At 37.4% G+C, this 25,001-nt stretch overlaps 3 protein-coding genes across 4 annotated transcripts in view; 1 reads left to right on the top strand and 2 right to left on the bottom strand.

The window, feature by feature from the left end:
- Positions 1-85, bottom strand: part of LOC145479477 (NAD-dependent protein deacylase sirtuin-6-like) — a 50,917-nt gene extending 50,832 nt beyond the window's left edge. The window contains exon 1 of the mRNA XM_081457866.1: positions 10-85. Coding sequence (XP_081313992.1) covers positions 10-54 — 45 coding nt within the window. The 5' untranslated portion in view covers positions 55-85. The remainder of the gene's footprint in view (positions 1-9) is intronic.
- LOC145479765 (nuclear receptor 2C2-associated protein-like) lies at positions 84-17,676 on the top strand. 2 transcript variants are annotated; one of them, XM_081458214.1, is made up of 4 exons: positions 94-170; positions 11,068-11,158; positions 14,752-14,925; positions 15,481-17,676. In XM_081458214.1, the coding sequence occupies exons 1-4, from the start codon at positions 97-99 to the stop codon at positions 15,592-15,594; spliced, it is 453 nt and encodes a 150-aa protein (XP_081314340.1). In that variant the 5' UTR covers positions 94-96; the 3' UTR covers positions 15,595-17,676. The 2 variants fall into 2 exon arrangements, with proteins under 2 accessions (XP_081314348.1, XP_081314340.1); XM_081458222.1 differs by lacking the exon at positions 11,068-11,158 and having other exon boundaries at positions 84-170.
- A 33-nt stretch (positions 17,677-17,709) lies between these two features.
- The window catches only part of LOC145479592 (cyclin-Q-like), a 75,770-nt gene continuing 68,478 nt past the window's right edge, over positions 17,710-25,001 (bottom strand). The window contains exon 7 of the transcript XR_014048435.1: positions 17,710-21,170. The gene's annotated coding sequence lies outside the window, so the exon portion shown is untranslated. The remainder of the gene's footprint in view (positions 21,171-25,001) is intronic.

The raw sequence follows: 25,001 nt of genomic DNA, 5'->3' as shown, positions 1-25,001 counted from the left end.
CCGCAGTACCTTTGAAAACTCAAAGCCTCGGGTGATGCAGTATTTATACCACATACTAGAAGCCCGATGAAATCTACCGCTGAATGATTTCAAACCATGGCTGCTCCATCGTCAGATCCGCACGAAATGGAGGAAAGGTTTTCGTTATTAACAGAAAATACAAGGGTGAGGTAAGGAATCAAAGGCTCTTTGGGCTGGCTCGTGTCATTAGTGTGGGCGTGTTGAATCGATAAAATCGATAATCTATAGTAAGTAATCTATAGTTATTGATTTTTAAATTATTCTTAGCGATTTAAACAATAGGCCCTTTGCAGTAAGTCATCACGTGACCTATTTTTCATAAAATTATGAGCTATAACTAAACGAATGCCAGAAATGGAAAAAGCATGTCAAAAATATTAAATTGGCCAAGTTTGAGGCCCCAATCATTAATGAATGAGATTTTATGACAGTCTGAATTTTTAAAAGAATAAGAAGATTTGTATGGAAAAAGTTGTTGGAGAGCAAGGCCTTGCTCTCCAGCAACATTTTCCATACAAATCCTCTAAATTTTCTGAAAATTCAAATGGTCGTATAAACTTACTCTTTAATGCCAGGGGCCTCAAACTTGGCCATTTTAATATTTTTGATGTGCTCTTTCCATTTCTGGCATTCTTCAAGTTATAGCCCATAATATAAAAATTTTCCAGGAAAAATTAACGTGACCCCAGCTGCAAAGGGCCTATTGTTGAAGTTTCAACTTTATCGGTGCAAAATGTCTCCAGTTATTGAAGGGCAGTGGTGAAACATCGGAAAACGAACAGATTGGGTGATTCCAGAAAATATCTATACCATACCAGGGGCAGCATCTTGGAATTCCGAAGGAGAGGGGGGTTTCTTGGACTGGAATTCTAAGGGAATGGGGGGGGGGGAAGGGTGGGGGGTAACGCAGTTTGGAATTCCAAACGCATGGGGGAGGGGGGGTTTCAGCCCTGAATTTCCAGAGGGATAAGACGGCGAAAACTTTGCTTGAAATCGCTGATCTGATAACTTTTCCAGTTTGTACATCATCAAGCACGAACCGGCCGCAGGGCAGCAGGTTTCTTTTGCAGGTCACAGGTCACAGGTCATAGGTCACAGGTCACCAAAAATTATGCCAAAACATCATGAAACAGATGCATACAAGTGCATCCCAAGTGTTACTATAACAGCTCTTTTCTGAAAAAAAAACACTTAAGGGAAATCAGCTGTAGCACTGAAATAAAAAAAAAATGATCCAAAGAAAGCCAAGACTTATTTCTGTTGAAATTATAAATTCTTTGTAGCCTTTCAATATAATATGAAAACGAAAGAGGCGCACACTGATTTGTGAATTATGCATTTACTTATGCGTGATCTGTGAACCAACGACTTTTGCAGGTATAATTGTATAATTGTTCACTTTTTTTTTGGAGATTTTAGTATCATTAAAGCATGTAAACTACATGTCTGAAAGCTACATTTCAACCCATTTCATACATATACCACCCCTAGAAATTTTTTCATTAAAATTATACGGTAAAACATTTTTAGTTGACATTTGTTGCATGGAAACAGCGATAAACCTCTCACGAGTTTTACTGAGTGCTCTTTTGATTGTGACCTGTGACCTGTAAAAGAAACCTGCCAACCGTGGAGGAAGGATAAAGATCAATCAGGCAGGTGTTAGCGATCACACGGAAAAGTGACCGGATGGGTTGTGCAGCGAGCTCCACATCGAAGAGGCCTTAACGTTGATGAATTAGTCGATAGATTAATGAAATATAGAACAAGTCTGTATTTTTTTCTCGTCTGATCTAAAATTGTCGATCGATGATCTTGTCGTGTGAGAAAAACTCGCACCAGTCTCTCGTTTCCAAATGGAATGCCTGACAGATTTGTAGGCTGCATTACTGTGGTCAGCAGTTACTCAATTGAACGGAATTTTCAATATGGGGGGTGACGGCACATCAGGAACTTTACCAATCAATGGAATAATCTGGGAACGAGATTGGAACTTTACTTTTGTCTTCCACTGGTATCAATATGATCTACTCTCCTTAAAATATGAAGCTAATGATTTGGAATCAAAAAACAACTTATAGATAACACTTAGAAGGGAAAGCTACGGTGTACTTTATTAAATGTTAACAAATACCTTACTTGATGATACTCCAACTTATTCTGGGCTCGATTTTCTGCAAAAGAAAGCTGCACTTACAATCAAAGGAGAAGAGAGTCGGAAATCCGCAATGCGTCCGCCATCTTGGAAATTTCATGTAAGCTCAATTTATTAATAAACTTAAGAACCGGTCCCAATGATAGTTGTGGGCTCTTTTAAATCTTCTTTTTCCCATTGACTTTATAAAAAAACGAAGCTTCTCAATGAGTACACAGACAACGTTTTCAAGGTCTTCGTTTTCGAGGTCTGTGTTTTCGTGGTCTGTGTTTTCAAGGTCTGCGTTTTCAAGGTCTGTGTTTTTAAGGTCTGCGGTCTGTGGTCTGCGTTTTTGAGGTCTGTGTTTTCGAGACACCCACTTAGCAATTAATTTTTGTGAGTTATATACCTGTTTGCTTATTTGCAAAAGATACACTTCAGAATCCACTAAAAACTAACCTCTAATCCACTCATTGTCAACTTTAGATTATTCTGCATGACTGAAACCCGTCACTTCAACATTTTAGCCTGTTATTTGTTGTCAAATTTCATTTAAACGCAAGTGAGTTGTGTGAGCCGAGAGCTTGGACACTAACAAAATAAAATGCTAAACACAGCCTGTCACAAATGCATAAAGCTACAAATGCTTGAGTCTCCAAGGTCTACTTTCCAGTCCCTTTAAAAAAAGATAAATAAATAAGATGTCTTGAATTTGTACAGCGTGGTTGAAAGTCGTATTTCCAAAATCAATAGCACTAAACGCCGTCAAACAGAATACAAGCGTTACACTTCTGGTAGCATTACAAACTGAATGCAATTCGATCCTGAATTCCTGATCTGACCCATGCTGGTATATATACAGTGAGATATTGATCGTAGACCTAATTTTTGTGAGTTATATACCTGTTGCTTATTTGCGAAAAATACGCTTTAGAGGTTAGTTTTTAATCCACTCATTGTATCCTTTGAGTTTTCTATGTGATTGAAACCAATCACTTCAATATTTTAAGCCTGTTTTTTTGGTATCAAATTTGATATGAACGCAAGCGAATTGCATGAACCAAGAGCTCGGATAAAGCCTGGTCCTCACTAGTGACGCAAGCATAAGCATAAGCATAAGCATAAGCATAAGCATAAGCATAAGCATAAGCATAAGCATAAGCATAAGCATAAGCATAAGCATAAGGATAAGCATAAGGATAAGCATAAGCATAAGCATAAGCATAAGGATAAGCATAAGCATAAGCATAAGCATAAGCATAAGGATAAGCATAAGCATAAGGATAAGCATAAGCATAAGCATAAGGATAAGCATAAGCATAAAGCCTGGTTCACACTTGTGAGATAAGCATAACACAAGTGAAATAAGCATAAGCGCAAGCACAAGAAACTAGTGAGACAACTCAGATAGTGCAGAGCGCAATTGATAGCTCTGGTACAGTAGTCCCATAAGTACTCACCCCTGCTCAGTTCACTTCCGGTTTGTGTCTACCTTGGTAGTCTGCTACAGCTTTTCCCCTTTGCAGTGTGTATGTTTCAAGGTCGCATTTTAATTCAAGGTCCAAAAATTATGCACAAATTAATTACTACTGGTGTTTTACGTTGACTTTTGTTCATTTTAAATTCAATAATACGCTGAAGCAGCAAACGCAACAATTTAGCTCTTCACGCCAACTTTGTAACTTGATACTTTTGTTTTCCTCGCAAAGGCATGTAATATGAAACCCTTGTTTTCTCCAAAACATACGGAAGATGTCCTTGTTTTTTGGAGACAAATGAAAGAAAGTTAAATATCTGATCTAGTGATGAAGAAACGGAACAGAAACGATGTTGTTTTACTACAAATGCAAATTTTTACCGATGAACAAGAACTGATTTAATTATCAGATAGTCACGAAATACCACTTTCTTTTTCTGTTGCCACCTTTGTTGTTAACAATAAAACAATTCAAAATTAACACACAACGATATTGATGGCTGAGAAGCATTTTAATGAAAAGTATTGAAGATAAACAGCGCTACTTGGCCAATATGAATGAGTCTCCTCAAAGACTGATTAAATTAATTTGCGCTTTCATCAGGTACCACAGTGTCTGCAGCAATATTTGAGCATTTTCCTGGTTTCTTTTGTTATAAATTTACAATTTGCGGAGTATTAAAGCCACCAACTTGGGAACTTTTTGGTCTCTCTTACAGACACAATTAAGGCAAGAAATAAACAAGCCACTAAGGAGAAGCAATACATTTGAACCCTGACAAGCACACTATTGTAGATTGAAAACAGCAGATGATATTTGTTGAACCGACCTGTGTGTAATTCTAAAAGCTACGCAGCCACAGTAACGTTTCACTTTTGCAATAAAAAGGGACAACTGGCGCTACCTGAAAAATAACTGCCGTCCTTGGTCACATGATATGATATATAAAATACCGCATGGAAAGATAGTGTATAACACTAACGATGCTAGGACGCATGCGTCTTACATGTTGAGCTCTACCATAAGGAAAACCACTCAACATTTGTGCGAGATTCCATATGCAATGTATCCTTCACCTAATATAGAAGCCACAAACGCTAAATGAAATGTGTTTTACGTAGAGTACACATGTACCTTTCCCACCCTACCCCCACTACTTCGTTGCCTCTAGACTAATTAATTAATTGAAATTAATTAATTAAACAAACATTAAAGTTTACACCTTAGCGCCATAGCACCATAGGGCCATCGCGCCGTAGGGCCATAGTGCCATAGCACCTTAGTTCCTTAGTGGCAGGCAGCTCCCATAACCATCCCAATATTGCACTCTGCACTAAAAAGGAACATGTTTCTTTTTGTTTTGCTTATGCTTGTGCTTATTTCACTTGTGTTATGCTTATCTCACAAGTGTGAGCCAGGCTTTTCCATTTTCTTATGCTAATGCTTATGCTTATGTTGTGAATACTTGAGTGTGAACTGGGCATACATAAGCATAAAGAGTTTTCTTGTCAGCGGAATGCACAAAAATAAAATCCAGGCCCGCTCTGTCAGAATCTGTCAGCTGAAAACATGGCGACGCAGGTGAATGAAAAGTTGGCAGAATCTGTCTGCAATTATCCTTGTTTGTACGACAAAAAATCAGCAGACTTTAAAGACAAAAACAAGAAAATGTTGGCTTGGAGTGATGTAGCAAAGGAGGTTGGATTAGAGAATGGTAAGTGATACATGTTCGAATGATAATAGAGAGGTTAGTTCCATTGTTTTGACAGGTGCATAAGCAACCTTCGATTTCTACGGCTTAACAGTAGCAACAATCCAATTTCGACTTCGTTATCCGCTATCTTTGATTCCCGAGAGGTGAACTGCCCCTGCGCAATAGCCATCCTTATACTTATGCTATGTAACCCCTGTTTACACATATTTTTCTTATGCTTATGTTTGTGCTTATGCTTATGTCAAAGTGTGAACCAGCCCTTATGCTTGTATTCTTTGTATCTGTCTTTCGTAACCAAAATTGATTAGCCCACAAGTTGCCTGAACCATATCTATCTACCATCTTACATTTGGAACACAAGAATGGGCTCTAATAGCGCGCACAAATTATATAAAAAAGACACGAAAGCCTTGCCTAGTTCCTAGGCCTCAATATTTCACCGCGGTCAATTGTTTCAGGTCACATGGTCCGGGGCAAAAAGTACTTGGGATACGTCACCAAAATCAGTTGACTGCGAAGGCCTGGGAGAAATCCATACAATAAACGAAAGCCCACTAAAGCAATGTAAACAATATGGCATCTGTGGTGTATTTTCGCTTCCTTTTTGAGTGCTGCTTTAAAGCTCATGGACAAATGTTTTTAATAATTTGCTGCCACCTATCAGGAATATATCTTCCTTGGTTACTTCCTCACTTCAGCGTTATGTTTACGTCACTTCCACTCACATTGACTGAGAAAAATCTCAACAATGATCGTACCTTTTCTTGCAGAGTCCCACACAGATTTATGTGTCCAGCAGGAGTTGTTTACTCATTTGCTCTGGGGAGCTTTCATACAGAATGTGTTGGGGAGAAAACATACTGTGAAAGTAAAAAAGAGGTAGACGGAAAAACACCTAAAACACAGCCCATGAAGATCGATAGTTGAATTTCGTGACACATTTGATTGCATTTCGTCATTTGGCAAAATTCAAAAGCTAAAACAAAAACAAAACAACGAAATGCTTGGGCAGTTACTAGGGCCTGATTACATGGCGAATTTCAGCCTAGGCTGAAATTTCAGTCTGGCTAGGGGGGGCTGAAATTTTGTTGTGATTACATAACGAATTTCAGCCTGGGTTGAAATATTAGCCTCGGCTTCAAATATGAAATTGTGTGCGAAAGGTCACCTGAGAATCAAAATGGCACCGAGAACACGAATCGGGAAAATAGGCGCATTGCTTCTCTCGTAGTTTGACCTTTTGTTGGCGCTCAATTTTTAACTTTTTGGGATAGTAACACCCTACAATGATGATGGAACTGAAACGAAACCTGTCTCTTAGCCAGAAAGGTGTACTTGCATAGAAAGAAAATATGTCCTCAAGCTTGCCGAGTTCACGGCCTCCCTGACAGCCTCGTGCTGTTTAACCTTGTCTCGATGTTCTTATATTCCATCTAAGCCTTAAAATTAGAGAGATTCTCTATTTTATTGCCTTTATTCCACTGAGACTGCTTCTACTTCGTAGCAGCAGCCATCTTATTTCCTGCTTTTCAGCCTGGGCTGAAATTCCGTTTCGATTACATGGGATTTTTTCAGACTTTTTGGCCAGTTTGCCTAAAAATCCTAGCCCGGTTTGAAAAACTGGGCTAGGATTTTCAGCCCAGGCTGAATTGCAGCCTGGGCTGAATCCTTCCCCATGTAATCACCAATTTGATTTCATGAGAATTTGTTTCAGAAGCCGAGCTGAAATTTCAGCCCGGCTAACCAAGCTGAAATTTCAGCCCAGCTAACCAGGCTGAAATTCGCCATGTAATCACGCCCTTAAATACTCAAAGGCGATATGGAGAGAAGAAAACTTTGTGTGATAGGGACGAGGAAAGACAGGTACAGCACTAGCGAAGAATGTGAAGTGTTTTGTTGAGATAAGCTTAGGACTTATTTGTTTTTCTTGCTTTCAAATTTTCAACACACTAGTAAGACCGGCCATGCAAGGTCTGAAATTGAATGAAACTATTACAAGCGATCATTTAGACAACTAAAATGAAGCTCTGAATACCACAGTTGTAATGATGATTTAAGCAAGTGCAAATTAGGTGACAGCGTCGACAAAACCGGGATTGGACCGGATCACGAACTGGATCACGGACTGGATCACGGACTGGATCACGGATCGGATCACGGACCGGATCACGGACCGGATCACGGACCGGATCACGGATCGGATCACGGATCGAATCACGGATCGGATCACGGATCGGATCAAGGAAAAAAATTCAAAATTGAAAATTGAAGATTCAAAATTCAAAATTCAAAATTTTGTTGAGCAAATTACACTAGAGTGACTACTGTGAGCAGAACGTGACATTCCTTTATACTTTTATAATATCAAGCCAACTGGGAGCTGGTCTCAGGTGAATTTTTTTCAGGCTGTTGGGTTTTGATTGCGATGATCAATCATGTCTTCATATCTTTCTCCGCAGTTCAGATAAATGATATTTCGTATATTCACTTGCATCAATGGTAGACAGTCATAAAACGAGTCAGCATGGTAATAATAGGCCGAACGTATGAATCAAAACACAAAAACTAAAACCACTAAACAAATTAAACACCTGATGATTTCAAACAATTTCCGTCTGAGACAAGTCTATACTTTTACAAGATGCGAGTTTGGAATACGATATTTCACACTGGAATAAAACGAGACAAACCATCTGTATTTCAAGGAAATACAACTGTTTTACAAAAAATTACAAGAATAACATCGACAGTGTGAACGATAACGCAACCCGAGAATAAACAACATTTTAGGAGTTACGTCACGATTTTCAGAGTCATTCTTAGGGTCGTAAAGAGTTGCCTTTAAATAGAATAAAACCTTAACATGTTTGTGTTCTAGGATAGGAAACACTTAAGAGGCAAGAACAAATCAAAACGGAATGAGGATCGTTATATGGTTAAGGATGGCAAAGATTAACGAGGACTGCAAATGACGAACTTGAAAAACTAGACTAGTTTTTTTTCAAGACGCGCAAATCGTGATGTAGCGCTTTTAAAGTAAGCCATGTCCTTAAGCTTTCGTATGTAAGTTCTCTAATTAACTGTAACGCCAACTGCAACGCTCACATCTGACACGAAAATGTAGCCGAGAATTAGCTACTGATACTAACAACAATTTCAAAACCGAGAATGGGAGTTCACGCAAGCTTCGAGCCAACTAACGTTCAAATATAACTACATCTGCCTGTTCATTACAATTTAAATTCGTCGTAAATTAGGCGCTTATGTGGCTTTTTAAACAACCTCTTGTCATTCTCTGTAATTAACATGTCATTGCGTCAAATTCGGGATTCGTATTTTCATTTAACATATTTTAGTTTTCCACTTTTATTTTTTATTCATTATTATCTTATAAGTGATTTGATTTTTTTGGGGGGATTTTTTTTCTTTAAAACTGCTTTTTTTTTCTGTGATCCGGTCCGTGATCCGGTCCGTGATCCGGTCCGTGATCCGATCCGTGATCCGGTCCGGTCCAATCCAGATTTTGTCGACGCCGAATTAGGTGACGAATAACAAACAACATTAGACAAGAGAGCATTTCTTGCATTAGATAGATATTGAAGTGCATTTATGCAAACTTTACCCGCCTACTTTTGTCACTTTTCTTCTGATCAATTCATCCATAAAAATATTGAGCGAAAAAATATCTCCTATTCACAAATAGTACAAATACTAATGCCGATTCTTCTGCGTGCATGGACTCAATTGAGCGAGTGAAAAACTCCGTGCATTCTGGTACGAGGAAGCTTAAGTCCATGTTAACTGTGTATTCTCCGACTGGTAAAGAGTCTTATAGTTTGCACATAAGTTGTATGTGAATTGAGATCAAAAAGAACATGAGCTAACAACTTGAACCACGAGGTAGATGAGAATGTGAACAAAATTGTGCATGGGCAGATATGCAAATTTTATGCTAATAGTTATGTTAATTCAAGCTTGTCTACATTCGTAAACACGGATCTTGTCAACTAGCAATTTTTGTCCTCATTTTCAAATTCGTGCGTCTATATCTCCGCTTCTGGTTGGTGAAATTTTTTAAAATTTTTGATGACGACTAAGAGCAATAATAATATTATTGGCTGCTATATAAACCAATTTTTAAAAGATTCAGTAGGAAGGGAAAAAATTAAGAAATCAATAGTCACCAAAACCAATAGGCTTATTTGATATTCGGATTGGTTGTCTAGATATTTGCATCGAAAGTTGGAGTAGCTAAAAATATGCAAAATTCATTTACTCATTCTGTTTATTTGCCTTTTTACCTAATACAGTAATTGTTTATAAATATTTCAATGTATGGCAAGGTGACCTCTAGAAACCACCAGACTTTTAGTTAAGGCCACCTCGTATGTAACTATGGTTACATAGATAGTGCTACAGTGTGCGGCTTTGCCAGTTCAGTAATTATGTGTTGCGTAAATGGACGCCACAGGCAAAATATGCAAAATATCAACATTTCTCAACATACGTTTGTTTGTCATTATTCCTGGAATGTTTTTGCAAAATTTAACCAAAATCTGTCAATTGTGCATACCCTACAAATTTAATCAAGTAAGCAGTATTCTGCAATGAGCTTCCCACTCAAAAGTTGTAACAACTTGTCTATGTTGATACCACAGATCCAAAAAATATATGTTACATAATTTACCTATTTCTACACCTTTATCTTTCCATTGATTGCCTTCTTACTTACTCTTACTTCTTACTTCTTACTTGCAATTCAACTACCAGATACTTTCATTTAAAAACAAAAATCTGTAACTGAATGGAATAAAACTATGCATAAGCCCACAAGTATGCATTGCGGACCTATTTTAGACCGCATTTAAGTAATCCACCATTAGCGCTTCTTATGTGTTCCTGGTTTTAGTAATGTTGTGTTCCCGGTTTTATTAATCTGGTGTTTAGGATTCACTGTGTGTTCCAGTTTTTAGTAATTTTGTGCTCTGGGTTTTAGCATAGCGGCGTTCTGGGTTTAAGTACATGTATTCTGATGTTCCGACATTCCTGTGTTCTGGCGTTCTGGCATTCCATTGTTCAGCCATTCTGGGTTTAAGGACTAGCTGAATACTTCAATTGCACTCGCCAAAGCAGCTCATGCAATTTCAGCTTTTTGAAAAACTCACTTGTGCAAATTAATTCCAAACTGAACTCGAAACCGTATGATAACCCATACTAATAATAATAACAGTAACAGTAACAGCAACAGCACCAGCAACAGCACCAGCACCAGCACCAGCACCAGCACCAGCACCAGCACCAGCACCAGCACCAGCAACAGTAACAGTAACAGTAATAGTAATAGTACGGATAGTAATAATAACGATAATAATGGAGTGTTTATATGATGAATTGTTCAAATTGGATTTTACCAGGATAACCACTGGTTGAACAATTAAAGTATTTGTATGGAATTCATTATTTATGGCCAGGATAGGCATAACCTTTTTCATAAGAGTCACACAAGCATTTGCAGTTTGTGTTATTTGACAATGAGCAGCTGTAGTATGGCACAAGTGCAATCATATACTATATGTATTAAGTTATTATCTTACCCGCCCAAACTAATTTTAAAACTGGTGTGATGTAACATATTTATGTCAACCGGCTTCAATTTTTATCTGAGTGTACAGTGTATAGTATTCCATCCTAATATTCTTTAACTTGTCCTTATTTTAAAGAGTCAGCTCTGTTTTAAACCGAGATTGTAGTCATTATGGAAAGAAATGCATGTTTGATAAAAATGAGGACACATGCTGGAATTCAGATCAGGTAAGACATTTACAGTGTATTGTAGAGCCCCTATATTGTTCTCTTTTGGACTGCCAAGTGATTGACTTGGAAGAATATAATTATAGTAATCCATGAAGTATGGGTTTCCACAGCACACACTGATAACTATGCGACTTCAATTCTTTATTTCTAACTGACCCCTTCCAGAATTCCCAAGAGAACACCACAAGATAAGCAGACTAATGTGTATGTCAAAAAGAGATTTCACTATTGGCACACGATTTGTTTATATCAGTCCGATTTTCCAAAAACATGCCCGCTATTTTGGTGCAAAGCCTTAACATGGTTTTCATAAATCCAGTCATACATACTTTGTTCAGAATAACCCAACTATCATCCTACTTGGTGACCCCAGTGGGCTGGCGACACTCAAGTTGCTGGCCATTGGCGCCAAATTAGAAGCTTGGGGAGACAATGTTTCCTAATTTTCACTTTTTACAGTCTGATATGGTTTTTGGAAATATAAATTCTTTTTCATGAACATTTGATGCTGTCTTCAGTGAGAAAACTTAGTTACCTGTGACTGATAAACAAGAACTAATGTAATTATCAAATTGTTGCGGAACAGCACGTTTTGTTGCCACCTTTGGCTTTAACAATAAAAGCACTTAAATTTAAAACACACGCTTATATCGATTAATACAAGTGAGAAGCGTTTCAACAAGAGGTATTGAAAGTAAACAGCGCTACTTGACCTAGATTATATCCTTCACCGGTGAATGCTTCCCCTCAAAGACTGATAAAATTTATGCTTTCAGTAGGTGCCACAGAGTCTGCAGCAGTATTTGAGCGGTTTCCTGGTTTTTTTGTACAAGTTGACAAGTTTTAATGCCACTTACTCGGGAGAGTTTCGGCTGCGGGTATGAACATTTTGGTCTCTTTGATAGAGACAATTGAAAAAGATGAAATAAATCCACTGGTGTAGTTTGGAAACAACAGATGATATTTCTTGAACCAAGTTAGGCGTATAAATTCCAGAAGACACGCAGTTACAGTAGCATTCTTGTATCGTGCTAACTATGCTAGAACGCATGCGTATGACTTATTAGGTTCTATCACAAGGAAAAGTGCTCAACGTGTAGTGTGTCATCTTGTATGAAATGTATCTTCCTCCTGATATGTGGTTGACACTAATGCTTATTAATCTGCGCATTCGTTTACAGTAAATATTGGTTTTGTTCCAAAGAGAAAAGTACCACGAGGAGAGCAAGGGGCTTTCTGAAACAAATATATAGTTTTTTAAAGTGATCAAAAGAGTAACGTAGGTATATGCGCCACTCATTTTCCGTAGTGCTCAAAAGTACCTACCCCATCCTACCCCCCTTGCTGCAAGCCCAATTGAGGTAATTCCCCTGAAATGAAACTGAATGTAGATTTTTGTTCAAACTTTGGGGGTTAAGGAGCAGTGAGGCATTGAAAATGTCCCATTTTAGCGTTATTTAATGCTTATTACAAGAACGCATTCCAAGTCATTACAAAGTTTTTGTGAGCCCGGACTAATGAAAACACGCCTCAAACTACAGTCAATACTTGTGTCGGATGCAAATAAACTTTATAAGTTTGATTTTAATAGACAGCTGAATCCTTGTTAAAAATTTGAACCAAATTGCTTGTCACGGCAATCAAACTGCAAAATAGAAAAGACTACAGTGTGGCTGCTATTTTTCTTATTAAATTTTCAAACGTAGAAACTGCAAAATAGAAAAGACTACGGTGTGGTTGCTATTTTTCTTATTAAATTTTCAAACGTAGAAATCAGATCAGTCTTTTCTCAAGCAAAGCTAATGACAACACAACACAATGAACAAGGTTAGAACACACAATCTGGAGGGCAATGCAGTAAACAGTATGCCACTGTGCTTTCGGAAGTAACAGGATGAGGGGTACACATATTTTTTTTTTAGTTTGAACACGGGCAACCCAGACATTGAATACAATTAATGCGTGACATTAATGCTGTTGGCGATTGTGTTACAATTTTAGTTGGTTATAAGACAATGTATGAGAATGTTTCAAAAATAATTATTGCTCTGAATGCTACGAAAATAATTTAAATAAAAGTGGCTTACCTTATGTTTGTATTGCATTTCTGCTTGAATTAACCCCTCTTTTCTTTGAAAGTCCCAGTGTTAAGTTTTAAACTGGAAAAATAAATAGTGAAACCACATGCTGAACAATTACATGCTAAAGATTGATCATTTTTTGAGTTTCTGATCCAAGAAAGACAAATCTTTTTTTTTACTTGTATGGTTAACTTATTGCAATCAAGAGCTCTGCTTTTAGGCTTGGCCAAATCTGTATATTAATTGTATTTAAGTCTGGGCTGCCTGTGGTTTGAAGCTTGACCTAGTGGAAAAGAAGTAAAGCAAAGCTCTGCTGTATTTTTCAAAGTCTGCAGGGCAAATTAAAATGCGCATACAAACAACTAAATGACAAATATACAGCAACGTGTTTATTTTGATTGAAAGGGGCACCATCATGAGCTTTACCTTTAAAAGTTCTCACCTAAAAGACATGTATTCAATGAATGAGGCGTAACTATAAAGATTTAGTGCTGTTCAAAATGACCATATAAGTTCACCAGAGCTATGAAAGGAGAGTTATCGTGAAGTAATGTATCAAACACGAAAGACAGTGTTTGACCACATTTCCAATCATCGTTTTAACTCTGCAGGATGAGAAAAAATGACACCATTGAATGTTAAAGAGAGTCTTAATATGCGGTAAATTACCCATACATTGATTGATGTCATCTTTTAATCTCCATACAAACTCTTAATATTTCAGCCATAGTTCTCCATACAAGCTCTTATGTTATACCTGGGTGGCTTGTGGAATTATTGATGAGTTTGAGAAAAATACATGCACTAGGTTATGATGTCAAACTGAACAAGCCTGGTAGGGTTTTCAAAGTCTGTGGTCTTGCCTTGGAAAAATTGGTTACAACTAATTTCAATTTGCTTTCCTTTCAACAATTCATCTTATATCATCTTGGTGTTCTAGGAGCATTTCACATAAGTGAAGGTACTTGGTCATTAGCACTGTTTCAAAGTAAAATGCAGCAAAATCGCCATGTTGGTGTCCCTTTAGAAAAGTTAAGAATAAGATGTTCATGTACTTGAAGTTTCCATAGCAACTAGGTAACTAACTGAACAAAACATCACACTGGACAAATGAAACATGACATGTTTATTTCACTTCAAGCAAAACATTTATGAACCTAAACTTTTTCAAACCCATCCTCTCAAAAATGATCAAACTTAGTTGAAATGGGTTGGAACATGACTTGCCTCAAGAAAAAATTATGCTTGTGTAGCTTGTGACAGTGGTAAGAAGTAATTATACCAGCTAGGATACATTATATAACACATGTAATTAAGAGTTACATACAGCCTTTATTTATGTACAATAATACACAGTACTTTATTTTTCATTAACTTCCCAATTTTGTTATGGTACTGAGTTTAGTAACTTGAACCCTCAAACATGACATCTAAATACACAGGAAGTTTAGCAAACTTAATGCTAAGTACAATTTTTGAATTGCTAAATTTGGAATTATCTAATTACAGGGTTCACCTCAATTCGTTATCCTGGAATTTCCTGAAGAAAGTTGTGTGAGGGAAATTCATATTCAGTTTCAAGGTGGATTTGTTGGGAAGGAATGTTGTCTTGAAGGTGGACCTTCTTGTAACAGCTTAACTCCATTCTTTACATTTTATCCTGATGATGTTGGCTCACTACAGGTATCCTTTGACCGTGAGTAAATTTGTGTCTTTTGACATACTGAACTGACAGCTAGTTGTAGTGTATAAACAGTTACTGACAGCTAGTTGTAGTGTATAAACAGCTACTGAAAGCTAGTTCTAGTGTATAAACAGCTACTGACAGCTAGTTCTAGTGTATATACAGCTACTGACAGCTAGTTGTAGTGTATAAACAGTTACTGACAGCTAGTTGTATTGTGTAAACAGCTACTGACAGCTAGTTGTAGTGTATAAACAGTTACTGACAGCTAGTTGTAGTGTATATACAGCTACTGACAGCTAGTTGTAGTGTATAAACAGTTACTGACAGCTAGTTGTAATGTATAAACAGCCACTGACAGTTAGTTATATTGTGTAAACAGCTACTGACAGCTAGTTGTAGTGTATAAACAGCTACTGACAGCTAGTTGTAGTGTATAAACAGCTACTGTATATACAGCCTGTGACAGCTAGTTGTAGTGTATAAACAGTGTGGTAATATACATCTGTCATACCTATGGAGCATGTGTTAACTCCTTAACTTTTAACTCTAAGATTTTTCCAATCACAAGCTCAAGAAAATTAAAAGTTTTAAAGATTGTTTTTATAAGTAGTAGTGATCTTTTTGGACGAATTACAGTCTATAAGCTAGATGTGTTGGGTTGCTGATGCACATTCTACCATGCTTCAAGAAAATAACTAAACAACAAAAGTGCAAGGCAATGAGCTGCAAACTGAACTTGTTCGTTTCGTTTATCAATATTACATTTTAGTCCCTCAAACCACTCGCAATTAGTCAATAAAATATAATGGATTGCATATTAAGTTACTAGACAGCAGCACAGCAGCTCTTAATTTGACTTTCGTTCGTCGGAATACATGTTTTTTTGCTTTTATTTGCTTTGATAATATATGCTCAAGTAGAAGACGTTGGACTTTTGAATTTGGAGGCATCTACCCGCAACATAATAAGAACAGCTGGAGTGTTTTTGTGACTACTGCGCTTATGCAGCAGTCACTATTGCCATCGTCTGAGTTTTCCGAAAGTAAGTAAGTAACAATTGAATGTACTTCGGAGCCAATCAGCGCAACAAATATCCATCTCCCGGTTTCTAGCAAACACTTCGTATCAACGATGATTTGCCGATAGTCATCGATGGCTGCCCCCTTCAATCTCAGCTCTTGGAAGTATTCTTCGAAATTGAGGTGAGTTTTTTAAATATTTTACAACGTTTACTTCTCACAGCTGTTATATTTTGTTTCCAACCGATCAGATGAAAGGTTGCGTAAGGATTTAGGTCGAGATAAATGGCAAATTTCTAAGGTACTGAGCACTGATTTGTCGACACGCATTGGGGTCCCACGCATTGTAAATAAACCCTTGCCAATACTCCATAATTTTGGAAGTAGCTTTAACCTTGCATGAGAAAATCTGGGCCTCTGGAGGAATATTGGGCTCCAATGTGAAATAATTGAGCCTCTTTGGGGCAAATATCGAGCTCCAATGTTTCATAATTGAGCTTCTCGAGCGACCATGTTGGGATAATCTTGTAGTGATCAAAAAACTATTTAAACAATGCAATAGAGTGTTTCTGTCGAGGAACTATCGGCTGATAGCCGCCCCCACAGAAATTTGATGCTCTTGAAACAAATATATGCTTGAGAAGCGAAGCTTCGAGAGCAAATATGCTAGTTTTAAGAACATTAAATTACCAAGGGGCAACTATCAGACCGATAGTTCTGAGACATAAACACTCTATTGTCTTTATTGTTCACCACTAAATTATCTTCACAGGCCAGTTCAAAAATTATATTGAATTATTTTTAACTTTTTGAGATGAAAGCCGTGAAAGCCAAATGTAAAATTTTAAAAAGAAAACAGACAAAAACCCACTTAATACAATTTCAATTGTTTGTTTGCTATAAGCTCGCTTGTTTAGAGAAAAATGTTCACAGACAAGTACTATCAATCGGGGTATTTTCCTCGGACAGGCTCTGAGGGCTGATAGTGTCTCTCTGCGGATGAACACAATTGTGTCATGTGATCAATTTAAACCAATAAGAATACGAGAAAATTTGGTGATGAACTATAACAAATGATATGAAAGCTTTGCAGTACTTGATAGTTTTAAATGATCATAGTGAACAGACTGACTGCCAGAAAGCTTTTTAAACAATGGAAAATCAATTGACTTTTGAATTCTAGAGACAGGGAACCATCCAGAATTAATTCCTGGTGGTGAATGTTTTTTCCCCGATGTATGGTGATCCTAGGTTTCATTAGAATATTAGAGCCCCTGGGGGTACTCCCAGAAAAGTTGGGTTGGGGTGTGCAGCTCGACACTCAGCAGACTTTTGACCGACTTTTGATCAAGTGTCAATAGAGTGTCAAACGAATATCAACTGGGATGTCGATTGAGTGTCAATCAAGATTTTGATCGAGTGTCAATTACAGGTTGATTGAGGGTATTGATGGACACTCAACCACAGATGCATTTAGTACACACGATCTATTTTTTGTCTGTTTACTCTGTTAGTAGTCTCTGGAGAAAGCCAAAAACCAATTTCAATTGTTAAACAATGCATTCAATATGTTTTGTTCTCTTTACTTCTAGATATACAAAATAAGGATATGACAACTTCTTTTTAAAAGATCTGACCAAGTTGTTCTGTAATTAATTATTCCAGGGGCAGATCTAGGATTTTTCAATAATGCATGCCCCTGAAATGTTGCAATTTGAGAATTGAGAGAAGTAATCAAAACGGTAATCAAACCACAGCAAAACAACTATGGAGGGCTTAGTGAAGATGAATAGTGGGGCATAAAAACGAGGCTCAATGTTTCACAGTAGAGTGCTGCTTTGTACCTCAAGATTACTCACTGGTGTAACTGTTATCACTATTTTAGGTAATCACAATGTACCTGTCCAGAGGGTACGCCTTAACTCACTCACTTACTCATCCCTGTAGTGCCGGCTGTATAGTTACCGTTACTTCTTCCATAATACAGGTACTCTCAATCAACCCCAGAACTGTTGCTATGATTGGTACCATTCTCGTTGTGTTGTTTACCATAAATCTTGTTTCATCAGTGTATTAAAATATTAAAAAATGTTTTTGATGTCTCATCAGGTTTGTTTACTGATTACTTTTCATACACCATACATCATACACTGCTGATAGTTTTACACTTAATTCTGTCAACTGTTACAGTGGCGACACCCACATATACTAAAAGGCCAGATTTGATTCCAACTTGGAAGCTTGGGGAAATACAAGAAAAGAAATCACATTAAGGTCGAGGAATGAATCATTTATTTCTTTTGTTTTATTCCCCTAAGCCTCGTGGCCATGTTAGAATTTTAATACAATGAAAATGGCCTATTAGAGAACCATTTCATTTTTCTTCTTTTGTACAAATTCAAAATTCTAGCTTATTAGCATTCAATAATGCCTCTAATCACCAACATTCATGATCTAACCATCTGCACACATTCTTATCCACATAACTGCATGTATAGAACAATTCTACTTTTTGTGTTTTCACCTTTTAAGCAGTAGTCACATACGCCTATATGGCGCCTATTTTGTAAATTTGGCCCACTTTGCATTTAGACGGTTACAATAACCTGAAGTTGATCAGCGGGTCTAAAATACTGGTAGCTGGTCACTGGTAACTGGTAACTGATCACTTGAAACTGGTCACTGGCAATTGTTGACTGGTAACTGGTGACTGGTGACTGATAGCTGGTAACTGGTGACTGGTGTCTGTCTCTCATAGACTAGATACTGTGAAATGTCCCTTACTACCGATGCAGTACACTTAGTGTACCTTACTACACTAACCATACTGTTACAACTTATAAAAAAGATTATTTGTCCACACACGCGTTTTCTTCTTTCGGTTCTTCTTTATATTTTACCGTAAATTTTTATAAGTAGTTTTTTTGAAACACTAATTTCAGAATGATATATAGATTTAGCCAAGCCTAAAAGCGGAGCTCCTGAATTATTTTTTTGAAATGTTGCACAGGGAGCCCTCACATCCGTTTCGAATGTAGTAAAAGATTAACCTACCTTTATCGCGCGTGTTTTGTGTTTTGTGGCGGCCATTTTGAAATTTTTAATACGCGGTCTGCTAGTACGAAGTCTGGAACCGAAATTACGGAAGTCTGGGACGGGCGGGAAAATTCGCAAATTCTCGGAGGTAGCCGATCGCTCACCGAGGATAATAAAGTGTCATTTTCTTTAAGCTCCGTACAGGCTCCGAGCGATTTCCGTAATTTCGGTTCCGGACCTCGCACTAGCAGACTGCGCGCGTATTAAAAATTCAAAAATGGCCGCCGCAAAACACAAAACACGCGCGATAAAGGTAGGTTAATCTTTTATTCACATTCTAAACGGATGTCAGGGCTCCCTGTGATGTTGTCACTAATGAGAATAATCCAACATGTATGTGAGGTAAATTGCGAACAATGTAATAGTTTCAGCCGATCAGCAGATCGAGGTGTAAGATGGTGTGATGATGAAAATATGGCCACAATTTCAAGGATTTCTGGGAAGCAACCAAAAATCTTGATCACATAACAGAACTGTCTTCTGTGCTTTTTGGTTGCATTTCTTGTTCTTTCCTACCTTATTCAGAAATACAAGACATCGTTATTAATCATTATATTCTTTCTAAGTTAACATGGGAACTCCCACACAAAAGAAGTTTGCAGATTTTTTTGCTATGGGATATGACTGAAATGCAGTGGTCACAATATATACTCAGTCCCTAAATCTCTACCAAATGAAATCTCGCAAAAAAAACAAAACAAAATAGTATACACATGTGAAAAGTTGGAAAGTTTTGTTTTCTAACTTGATCCCCAAAGATACAGTTAACCATCTTCTGACTTTTGTATGGGGTCTCCTCCTGCTGGATGAGTTTGTAATAAGTAAAATCACTCTGGCATGAACGATAAATATGATATTTTTTTGCTGATCATGAATACAGTAATAGCCCACGTATAAGAACCTGTTAGGCTAAAATTTTCATTTTAAGCCCCCTCCACATAAGAACCTATTAAGGCTAAAATTTTAAGTTAGGATCTTATCAGTGGGGTTGCTGTAAAAGTGCATAGGTAGAAACTGCTGAATTAAGATCCTTATAAGTAAAGGTTTTTTAAAACAATTTGAAGCAAAAACTTAAATGTGAAGATAAAAATTTTTGCATAAGTACAAATATAAAACAAAGAACTAAAAGTATGTAAAGTATGAAAATGTAAAAAAGGGTGTTAAGAACAATAAAATGCATGCAAGAATAACATGATTAAAAATGATTAAAAACTTTCGCACGAATTGAGTCTGACTGTACATTGAGACTTGGTCTTCGTTCATTAATAAAAAAACATTTCATAAATGAGACAGTCAAACTTGTTCCTGCACTTTTTTAAGGTGGTAAAATTCTTTGTAAGATCCCTGGGCACATAAAAATGTTTCACACGAAAATGTTTTCCAATGGAGGAAGACGCATTCTTGTGCTCGTCTACGCGTTGGTGCAAATGCCGCCGCGTGTAACCAACATAACCTGCATCACACAGGTCACATTTAAATCGGTAACCTAGTAAAAAACATAGGCACGCAAGGCGTGCAAGAGTTTTTTTTTGTGTGAAGTGTCGGAGATAGGAGCATTCATGGTACAGTGATGATTTGGTTAATTTGACAAGTTTTTATGGTTGCGATGTTACATCGGTCATGGTAAGATAGCTAAATAGTAAGCCATAAAATGTTTGACTGAACAAACTACGGTAATCTGACACGTATCCAGATTAATGTGGATGCCATCTTAATTTCTAACAGGAAATTTGATTCGTTCTTTGATACAACCCGCACTGTGATTGGTGTGACACGCGCAGATGCATAACTCCCTCACTCACCGATCACGTAACCCTTCCAACCCCCAAGAGGAATTTTTGCTCAAAAATACTTAAGTTAATTTAGAAACTTTTTCGCATTTTATACGAGTCGTAAGTTTACCTTTTTACACAACACAACCCGGCCAACATAACACAACACAACTTCACCGAAAATAGAAAGAAAGAGAAAACAAACCTCTGACACGTTGAGTCTGATTTAATTAAATTCCACTTTAACTTGGTGCCGCGCAGTCTTCAAAGAACATTTAAACAGTTTTCATACTTTTTACCTTAAAAAATATCGGACTGAAATGAATGCCATCAAATAAAACTATTAAACTGCTACTGCAGAGACGTAAAAACCGTCCAGAAACGAAAGCTTTTTTTGTCTAATATCCTGGAAACAATAGCCGATAACTTGTCAGCTCTAATTGAATTTACTCCCATATAAAAAACAAAAGTGTTAAGTTACCATTTGTTACTAAAAATAGCAAACATCTCTTGGGAAAGTGTGGTGACGATTTGTCCGTTCTAATTAAATTTACTCCCTTGTGAAAAACAAGTGTCAAATTACACTTTGTATCTAAAAAACAAAAATATCTCGTTATATTTGCGTGCAACAAGAACAAAACAATCGTTACCCGCACTTACTATTGTAAACGTTAGAACTGTTTCAAATCTAAAGTCTCGCCCCTTTTAAAACATGTCCTAAGAACTAGACGCGACGATTCGTGACCTCTAATTGAATTTACTCCTTGTGAAAAACAAAAGTATCAAGTTACCTTTGTAACTAAAAATAAAAATATCTCGTTGCATTTTCATACTACTAACTCACCAACTGTTTCAAACCTCAAGGCTCATCTCGTTCATTTAACTAAAATCCACAGCCTAACCCACAGAAAATGTCGAAGTAAACCCAATATATGAATACTTCCTCCTCTTTTATAGAGGAATAAATATGGCCGTTCTGAACTCTATCGGGATCAAATCTTCTCACATACCATTTACCTTTACAACAAGAAATTTGATTGGCTGTTTATAGTAGATCCAATCTGATTGGTGTGACATACATACATCTCTCACTCACTCACTCACTCATCCATTGACCCGTCCATAACATACCCGACACGCCGACTAAGAGGTATTTTTTTACAAAGTTCTGAACTCTATCTGGATCAAATCTTCTCACATACCATTTACCTTTACAACAAGAAATTTGATTGGCTGTTTATAGTAGATCCAATCTGATTGGTGTGACATACATACATCTCTCACTCACTCACTCACTCATCCATTGACCCGTCCATAACATACCCGACACGCCGACTAAGAGGTATTTTTTTACAAAGTTCTGAACTCTATCTGGATCAAATCTTCTCACATACCATTTACCTTTACAACAAGAAATTTGATTGGCTGTTTATAGTAGATCCAATCTGATTGGTGTGACATACATACATCTCTCACTCACTCACTCACTCATCCATTGACCCGTCCATAACATACCCGACACGTCGACTAAGAGGTATTTTTTTACAAAAAAAACCTCAATGAGCACACAAACAACTTCATAATAACAATATCCTTCCTACAATTTTTACTTCGGTCAACAAAACTAGCCCGTCCAAAACAAGCGCTCGAATCACAATTTAGTGTTGGGCCTTTTGCTGACAGCGTGTGCGTTGTAAGCAGCTGAGCGTCACAGAAAATACTTTCCTTATGTAATTTTCCCTCCATAAAGCTAAATCGATTGACATGTAAAATGTTCGACTGAACATACTAAAGTAATCTGACACGTCTCCAGGTTAATGTAGATATCATCTTATTTTCTAACAGGCAATTTGATTCGTTCTTTCATACGACCCACACTGTGATTGGGGTGATACGAGCACATGCATAACTCCCTCACTCACCGATCACATAGCTCTTCCAACCCCTAAGGGGAATTTTTGCTCAAAAATACTCAAGAGAACTGCTTCAAAACTCAAGACTCATCTCGTTCATAACTAGCCACCATTACACTGAAAATTATGCACTCTAAAACAACCCAATGTACGTATGTAACTGTCACACTCCCCTCCAAACCGGACTAAACATAGGCACGCAAGGCGTGCAAGAGTTATTTTTTGTGTGAAGTGTCGGAGATAGGAGCATTCATGGTACAGTAATGATTTGGTTAATTTGACATTTTTTCTTTGGTTGCGATGTTACATCGGTCATGGTAAGATAGCTAAATAGTAAGCCATAAAATGTTTGACTGAACAAACTACAGTAATCTGACCCGTCTCCAGATTAATGTAGATACCATCTTATTTTCTAACAGGCAATTTGATTCTTTCTTTGATACAACCCGCACTGTGATTGGTGTGACACGCACACATGCATAACTCCCTCATTCACCGATCACATAACCCTTCCAACCCCCCCGAGGAATTTTTACTCAAAAATACTCAAGTTAATTTAGAGACTTGTTCGCATTTTATACGAGTCGTACGTTTACCCTTTTTACACAACACAACACAACACAACACAACTTCACCGAAAATAGAAAGAAAGAGAAAAAACCTTTGACACGTTGAAAGTCTGATTTAATTAAACTGCACTTTAACTTGGTGCCGCGCAGTCTTCAAAGAACATAAAACTATTAGACTGCTACTGCAGAGACGTAAAAACCGTCCAGAAATGAAAGCTTTTTTTGTTTAATATCCTGGGAACAATAGTCGATAACTTGTCAGCTTTAATTGAATTTACTCCCATATAAAAAACAAAAGTGTTAAGTTACCATTTGTTACTAAAGATAGCAAACATCTCGTGGGAAAGAGTGGTGACGATTCGTCCGCTCTAATTGAATTTACTCCCTTGTGAAAAACAAGAGTGTCAAATTACACTGTAACTAAAACACAAAAATATCTCGTTATATTTGCATGCATCAAGAACAAAACTATCGCTACCCGCACTTACTATTGCAAACGTTAGAACTGTTCCAAATCTGAAGTCTCGTCCCCTCTAAAACATGCCCTAAGAACTAGAAGCAACGATTCGTGACCTCTAATTAAATTTACTCCTTGTGAAAAGCAGAAGTATCAAGTTAGCTTTGTAACTAAACATAGGCACGCAAGGCGTGCAAGAGTTGTTTTTTTGTGAACTATAAGTCTCGGAGATAGGAGCATTCATGGAACTGTTTACAGTACTGATTTGGTTGATTTGACAAGTTTTTTTGGTTGCGATGTACAGCAAGAAAGAATCTGGGAGTTTATGATGTACATACGATGTTACATCGGTAATGGTAAGGTAACTAAATAGTAAGGCCCTGTTCGCACTAAGACGAAAATTTGAGTTTAGCGTTTGCAAAAAAAATGAAAATTTTGTAATCACCAATTTTGTGTTTTCGTAATCCTGTTCGCACATGAAGATGCGAAATTTTTTTTTAAGTGACGGATGTCAGTTAGTAATTTGATCAATTTACCATCAAGATGTCGTGACATGTCTTAAAGGGGAAGGTTTCATACTTGGCGTTTTTTCTGTTTGTTCCCTTTTTCGTGTTTTCTGTGCTTCCAGTAGCTGCAGCAGTCGTCTGATCTTCAGTGGATGTTACTGATGTGAATGCTGTGTTCAGCGGATGTGGATGCATTGTGAATCCTCTCGAGTTGGCTCCGATGGAAACTGTAAGAAGTACTGCTGTTGCGTAGCGATTTGGGAATCATAATAACTTTGATTACCCTGATCTTGATCTTGGTAGCATTGCGAGCCATAATAATTGAAGTACCATGGATCGATGTTGCTTCTGTGCGGATGCATCTAGCTCAATTAAAATGGCGGGAAGTCATACGGTCACGTTCGCTTCGTAATCCATATGCTTGATGACCCAATGACGGATGGATGTCAAGGAACAAAGGATTTTCTCGCCTGACAAAAATTTTTACAGCCTCCAAAGCTAGTCCACGGAATCTTTGAAGTTTCGTTGCGCTTGCAAAAATTTTGGTGGGTTCAAAATATCGTTCGCACTAGAAATGGCTGCGTGTTGACAGATTTTTTGGCAAATCAAACAAAATTTCGCGTAGTGCGAACAGGCCCTAAGCCATAAAATGTTTGACTGAACAAACTACAGTAATCTGACACGTCTCCAGATTAATGTCGATACCATCTTATTTTCTAATGGGCAATTTGATTCGTTCT

Source organism: Orbicella franksi, chromosome 1, assembly GCF_964199315.1.
Source record: "Orbicella franksi chromosome 1, jaOrbFran1.1, whole genome shotgun sequence".
Taxonomy (NCBI): domain Eukaryota; kingdom Metazoa; phylum Cnidaria; class Anthozoa; order Scleractinia; family Merulinidae; genus Orbicella; species Orbicella franksi.
Note: the sequence above shows the minus strand (reverse complement) of the source record. Positions and strands in the feature narration are given on the sequence as shown.